Genomic DNA, 7,431 nt, shown 5'->3' with positions numbered 1-7,431 from the left:
TGGGAACTAGGATACATGGGAGAATTTTCATATCACCAGAGAGAATTGTGGCTTTAAAACCAGCAAAGGGCAGACCAAGCAGTTCTGGTTTAGATATATTATGGTGGCATCTGCTGAGTAGTGGTGGAACACACATATAATCTTAGCAATTTGGAGGCCCAGGCAGGCAAGTCTCACTGAGGTCTAGGCCAGTGTGGTCTATAAAGCAAATTGCAAGACTGCTTAGAATACAGGTAGTTCTATAAAGACCCTGTCTCTAAAAACAAAGAAAATCGAGGGTGATCAAATTGGTAAACTAAGTTCTCTATCCTCATCAGTGGTGATCTAGCCCTCACACTTCCCTGTGTGGGCAGAAGGGCTCCCTAAATTTCGTGTCATTAATGGTGTATTTTTTACCTGCTTCCCTAGGATGACTCTTTAGAAGAAGTCACAGAGGAATGCTATTCCCCACCCAACCTCCAGATCCTGGCAATTCAGAGTCTACTGAGGGATGAGGCCTTGGCCATTTCTGCTCTCACGGACCTGCCCCAGAGTCTGTTCCCAGTAATTTTTAAGGAGGCCTTCACTGATGGACATATAGGGATCTTGAAGGCCATGATACCTGTGTGGCCCTTCCCATACCTTTCTTTAGGAAAGCAGATAAATAATTGCAACCTGGAGACTTTGAAGGCTATGCTTGAGGGACTAGANATACTGCTTGCACAAAAGGTTCAAACCAGGTAGGCAAAAGCAACTAGGATTGGAGGAAGGTTCTCCGAGTGCTGAGAAGAAGCAAAAAGTGACAGAGAATATTTAGCCAACTATGGATCAGAAACTTCTGATCTTCAATTTTCTCTTCGCACCACATTCAAGATTGTTCTTCACTGGGTATAGAAGCTTATAGGGGTGTAGGGGTTTAAGCTCAGTCTCAGCTCTCTGGGCAAATACTGGCTAATGCAGAAGACAGAAGAAGAGTAGACATAGCCAGTGAGAAATGGCTCTTTCCTACATCCCTCAAAGGTACAAGAGCTTGTGATTAAGGAGCCTGGAATCAAGGGAAGGAAGACAGGTCTAAAGATGCCCCTCTTGCAAAGAATGATATGCATTTACTGAGCATGTGACACTTGTGGTTTAATTCTAGGCAAAGGAAAAGGCAAAGTTTTGGATGAAAGAGCTGATGTATGAGATGTGAAGAGAATCACAGTGTAAGATATGTCTTCTTTTATTTTCTGATAATTATACTCTTTCCTCTCACAGGAGGAGCAAACTCAGAGTAATTAATTGGAGAGAACATGACTTGAAGTTATGGGCTGGATCCCATGAAGGTGAAGGCTTAACAGAGTTCATGACAGAGAAGCAGCCAATTGAGAACAATCCTGTGTGTGAGGTGAAGAAAGAATTGAAGGTGACGACTGAAATCCTTCGCATGAAGGGCAGACTTGATGAATCTACCACATACTTGTTGCAGTGGGCCCAGCAGAGAAAAGATTCTATTCATCTATTCTGTAGAAAGCTAGTAATTGAAGGCTTAACCAAAGTCTCAGTGATAGAAATATTCAAAACTGTACATGCAGACTGTATACAGGAGCTTATCCTAAGATGTATCTGCATAGAAGAGTTGGCTTTTCTTAATCCCTACCTGAAACTGATGAAAAGTCTTTTCACACTCACACTAGATCACATCATAGGTACCTTCAGTTTGGGTGATTCTGAAAAGCTTGATGAGGAGATAATATTCAGCTTGATTTCTCACCTTCCCACACTCCACTGTCTCCAGAAACTCTATGTAAATGATGTACCTTTTATAAAAGGCAACCTGAAAGAATACCTCAGGTAAGGAAGGACTGAGAGGGTCCAGTAAGACCAGAGAAAACACATCACATTTCTTTTGCTTTTTTCTTCTTTTGTTTTATTAAGTTAGGGAGTCCTTGATAATCTGGCCACAATAAACCTAGCACTGTTAGAAACGTAACATATCTGAGCAAATGAGCTGTGTGCTAAGATATGTATGATGAGGCATAAGCATGCCTCTTATTGCTCATGTGTGAAAGGTTTTGAGTTCAGAATCAGGTTGAGCAGATGATCTATATGCAACACTGGGTTTCAAGATTAAGACAGGATCATGGCCTTTGGAGGAATAAAACATCTGAGAACTCTTAACAACAGCCCTAGTAGTTGTTAAATTTTGTTTGAGGTAGGTAGTTCTTCCTACATGCACCATGTTGGCCTGATATATCCATTGCTGTGTTTTCCAGCCATGCCCTGAATCATGCCTATAGTGATAACTAGACCTCAGACTAGAATACTGTGAGTTGTGAGAACAGATAACACAAGGCCGTATCCTAGAATTGACCTCAAAGTGTAGCCAGAATGAGTTTGGGAGAAGTGCCATTGGCTTAGCTGTCAATTATATCAACCCTTTTCAACAACATTTGTCAAAAAGAAATCATTTCTTCTCTCCCCAGATGCCTGAAAAAGCCCTTGGAGACACTTTGCATCAGTAACTGTGACCTCTCACAGTCAGACTTGGATTACCTGCCCTATTGCCTGAATATTTGTGAACTCAAACATCTGCATCTTAGTGATATATATTTATGTGATTTACTCCTTGAGCCTCTTGGGTTTCTCCTTGACAGAGTTGGAGATACCCTGAAAATCCTGGAATTGGAGTCATGTTTTATAGTGGACTTTCAGTTCAGTGCCTTGCTTCCTGCCCTAAGCCAATGTTCTCACCTCAGAGAGGTCAGTTTCTATGATAATAATGTCTCTCTGCCTTTCTTGAAACAACTTCTACACCACACAGCCCTGCTGAGTCAGCTGATATATGAGTTTTATCCTGCCCCTCTGGAGTGCTATGATGACAGTGGTGTAATACTAACACACAGATTAGAAAGGTTTTGTCCTGAGCTCCTGGATATACTCAGAGCCAAAAGACAGCTCCACGGTGTCGCCTTTCAAACAGCCAAATGCTCTAAATGTGGTGGGTGCTACATTTATGATCAGGAGACCCAATGTTGCCGTTTTGTGGAAATACTATAAGCTTGATTGTGAAACCGAGAAATGGAAACTTAGTATTGGGGACTGATGAAATCCTAAGTGAATGTCCACTGCTAAATGGAGCATGAAAATGTCAATCACCTAAAAGTCTGAGATACACAGGAATGTCAATACCTTCCTCTGAGCTGGTGAATAGATGTTGCATCTGCAGAAATTATCAAGAACTTGTAGTTTGAGTGTGTTACAATAGAGGCACCATTTTATGAGACTGGCCCAATCTGTTTACTGCCTACAATAAATGTGTTGACTTTCTGGGTTGCATGTATGTCCCTATCAGACCACAGAGCCTAATCTTTCCCAACATTTCTGTACATGTGTCTGGTTTCTTCATCACCATAATTAGGTCAATGTTATATTTATGCATTTCATTTCATCCCAGGAACAGGTCTCATTAATGGGACACAAAGATCATGGCTTCCCATACAGCTCAATGTTTGCGAAAGAAATTCATGCTTAGTACATTTAGATTACAGCAATTGAATTAGATATGGAGAAATATGGGATGAGGGGATAGGTTTCATCTACAGGCAAGAAAATGAGACCACCCTTCAAGACTAGTCTGCACAGGTGAGAGTGTGGGCTACAGAAGCTAAAAGCTTCTGAGACAGGCAGAAGCCACACAGCTTCTGAGGCAGACCCTGTTTCGGCTCCAGACATCTGGGCACCTTCCCTGCCAGAGGAGAGGTGTCCGCCCCACCTGAGAGGGCTTTTCCAGAGCACCCGGGAGAGCCATCTTGGTTCCCATATCCCTCCAAGACTAGTCTGTGCAGGTGAGAGTGTGAGCTACAGAAGCTAACAGCTTCTGGAACAGGCGGAAGCCACACAGCTTCTGAGGAAGACCCTGTTTCGGGCTCCAGACATCTGGGCACATTCCCAGCCAGAGGAGAGGTGTTCGCCCCACCCGGGGGGAGAGGGACTTTGCCAGAGCACTTGGGGGAGCCAACTTGGTTCCTAGATCCCTATGAGACTAGTCTGTGCATGTGAGAGTGTGGACTACAGAAGCTAACAGCTTCTGGGAAAGCCCTAAGCTACACAGATTCTGGGACAGGCCCACTTTCAGACCTTTATCTTCTGCCAGGAGGCAGGTCCGAAAGCCAGATATCTGTCCACCTTCCCTGCAAGAGAAGAGCTTGCCTGCAGAGAGTGCTCTGACCACTGAAACTCAGGAGAGATCTAATCTCTCAGGTCTGCTGATAGAGGCTAACATAATCATGAGAGAATAAGCTCTAACCAGAGACACCTAAACCAACTAACTCCAGAGATTACCAGATGGCAAAAAGCAAACTGCTAACAGAAACCAAGACCACTCTCCATCATCAGAACCCAGTACTACCACCTCAGCTGGTCCTAGGCACCCCAACACACCCGAAAAGTTTGACCCAGATTTAAAAGTGTATATCATGATGATGGTAGAGGACATTAAGAAGGACTTTAATAACTCATTAAAGAAATGCAGAACACTGCTAAAGAGTTACAAGTACTTAAAAAACAGGAAAACACAACCAAACAGGTAGAAGTCCTTAAAGAAAAACAGGAAAACCCATCCAAAGAGGTGATGGAAATGAACAAAATCATACTAGACCTAAAAATGGAAGTAGCCACAATAAAAAAAAACCCAAAGTGAGGCAACACTAGGAAAGAAATAAGGAAACATAGATGCGAGCATCAGCTACAGAATACAAGGGATGGAAGAGAGAATCTCAGGTGCAGAAGATTCCATAGAGAATATAGGCACAACAATCAAAGAAAATGCAAAATGCAAAAATATCCTAAGTCAAAACATCCAGGAAATCCAGGACACAATGAGAACACCAAACCTACAGTTAATAGGAGTAGATGAGAACAAAGATTTTTAAATTAAAGGGCCAGTAAATATCTTCAACAAAATTATAGAAGAAAACTTCCCAAATCTGAAAAAAAGAGATGCCCATGAACATAGAAGAAGCCTACAGAACTCCAAATAGACTGAACCAGAAAAGAAAATCCTCCCAACACATAATAATCAGAAGGACAAATGAACTAAATAAAGACAGAATATTAAGAGCACTAAGGGAAAAAAAGGTCAAGAAACGTATAAAGGCACGGCTATTAGAATTACTCCAGGCTTCTCACCAGAGACAATGAAATCCAGAAGATCCTGGAAACATGTTCTACGGACATTAAGAGAACACAAATGTCAGCCCAAGCTACTATACCCAGCAAAACTCTCAATTACCATAGATGGAGAAACCAAAGTATTCCATGATAAAACCAAATTCACACAATATCTTTCAATGAATCCAGCCCTTCAAAGGATAATAACAGAAAAAACAAAACAAAACAAACAAACGAAAAAAAAAAAAAACCAATACAGGGATGGAAACCACTCCCTAGAAAAAGCAAGAAAGCAATACATCAACAAACGTAAAAGAAGACAGCCACAAGAACAGAATGCCAACTCTAACAACAAAAATAATAGAAAGCAACAATTACTTTCCCTTAATATCTCTTAATATCAATGGACTCAATTCCCCAATAAAAAGACATAGACTAACAGACTGGCTTTGCAAACAGGACCCAACATTTTGCTGCTTACAGGAAACCCATCTCAGGGAAAAAGACAGACACTACCTCAGAATGAAAGGCTGGAAAACAATTTTGCAAGCAAATGGTCTGAAAAAACAAGCTGGAGTAGCCATTCTAATATCGAATAAAATCGACTTCCAACCCAAAGTTATCAAAAAAGACAAGGAGGGACACTTCATACTCATCAAATGTAAAATCTTCCAAGAGGAACTCTCAATTCTGAATATCTATGCTCTAAATACAAGGGCAGCCACATTCATTAAAGAAACTTTAGTAAATCTCAAAGCACACATTGCACCTCACACAATAATAGTGGGAGACTTCAACACACCACTTTCATCAATGGACANATCNTGGAAACANAAACTAAACAGGGACACAGTGAAACTAACAGAAGTTATGAAAGAAATGGATTTAACAGATATCTACAGAACATTTTATCCTAAAACAAAAGGATATACCTTCTTCTCAGCACCTCATGGTACCTTCTCCAAAATTGACCATGTAATTGGTCACAAAACAGGGCCTCAACAGATACAAAAATATTGAAATTGTCCCATGCATCCTATCAGATCACCAAGGACTAAGGCTGATCTTCAATAACAACATAAATAATAGAAAGCCAACATTCACGTAGAAACTGAACAGCACTTTTCTCAATGATACCTTGGTCAAGGAAGGAATAAGGAAAGAAATTAAGGACTTTTTAGAGATTAATGAAACTGAAGCCTCAACATACCCAAATTTATGGGACACAATGAGAGCATTTCTAAGAGGAAAACACATGCCTCCAAAAAGAAACTAGAGAGAGCACACAGTAGCTGCTTGACAAGACACTTAAAAGCTCTAGAACAAAAGGAAGCAAATTCACCCAAGAGGAGTAGACAGCAAGAAATAATCAAACTCAGGGGTGAAATCAACCAAGTGGAAACAAGAAGAAGTATTCAAAGAATCAATCAAACCAGGAGCTGGTTCTTTGAGAAAATCAACAAGATAGATTAAACCTGTAGCCATACTCACTAGAGGGCATAAGGACAGCATCCTAATTAACAAAAGCAGAAATGAAAAGGGAGACACAACAACAGATCCAAAATCCAAAACACCATCAGATCCTCTACAAAAGGCTATACTCAACAAAACTGGAAAACCTGGATGAAATGATCAAATTCCTAGACAGATACCAGGTTTCAAAGTTAAATCAGGATCAGGTTAATGATCTAAAAATTCCTATATCCCTTAAAGAAATAGAAGCAGTCATTAATAGTCTCCCAACCAAAAAAAGCCCAGGACCAGATGGGTTTAGTGCAGAGTTCTATCAGACCTCAAACAATATCTAATTCCAGTTCTTCAAAAACTATTCCAGAAAATAAAAGCAGAAGGTACTCTACCCAATTCATTTTATGAAGCCATAATTACTCTGATACCTGAACGACAGAAAGACCCAACAAAATAGAGAGCTTCAGGCCAATTTCCCTTATGAATATCGATGCAAAAATACTCAATAAAATTACTGCTAACTGAATCCAAGAACACATTAAAGCAATCATCAATCCTGACCAAGTAGGTTTCATTCCAGGGATGCAGGGATGGTTTAATATACAGAAGTCCATCAATGAATCCACTATATAAACAAACTTAAAGACAAAATCCACATGATCATCTCGTTAGATGCTGAGAAAGCATTTGACAAAATCCAACACCCATTCATGATAAAAGTCTTGGAAAGATCAGGAATTCAAGGTCCATACCTAAACATGATAAAAGCAATATAAAGCAAACCAGTAGCGAACATCAAAGTAAATGGTGAGAAGCTGGAAGCAATCCCATTAA

The 7,431-nt window shown here is 40.5% G+C and overlaps 1 protein-coding gene across 2 annotated transcripts in view; it reads left to right on the top strand.

Moving 5' to 3' along the window:
• Nucleotides 1-3,297, top strand: part of LOC110288382 (oogenesin-1-like) — a 6,275-nt gene extending 2,978 nt beyond the window's left edge. Inside the window, exons 2-4 of one of the 2 annotated variants that reach the window (XM_021154742.1) lie at nucleotides 409-719; nucleotides 1,237-1,384; nucleotides 2,445-3,297. In XM_021154742.1, coding sequence (XP_021010401.1) covers nucleotides 409-719; nucleotides 1,237-1,384; nucleotides 2,445-2,483 — 498 coding nt within the window. In that variant the 3' untranslated portion in view covers nucleotides 2,484-3,297. Of the gene's footprint in view, nucleotides 1-408; nucleotides 720-1,236; nucleotides 1,813-2,444 lie in introns of both variants that reach the window. The other variant, XM_021154741.1, reaches the window with a different exon arrangement.
• The last annotated feature ends 4,134 nt before the right edge of the window (nucleotides 3,298-7,431 follow it).

Source organism: Mus caroli, unplaced genomic scaffold (genome assembly GCF_900094665.2).
Source record: "Mus caroli unplaced genomic scaffold, CAROLI_EIJ_v1.1 scaffold_5898_1, whole genome shotgun sequence".
Lineage (NCBI taxonomy): Eukaryota > Metazoa > Chordata > Mammalia > Rodentia > Muridae > Mus > Mus caroli.
This window is presented reverse-complemented; position numbering and strand designations above follow the sequence as displayed.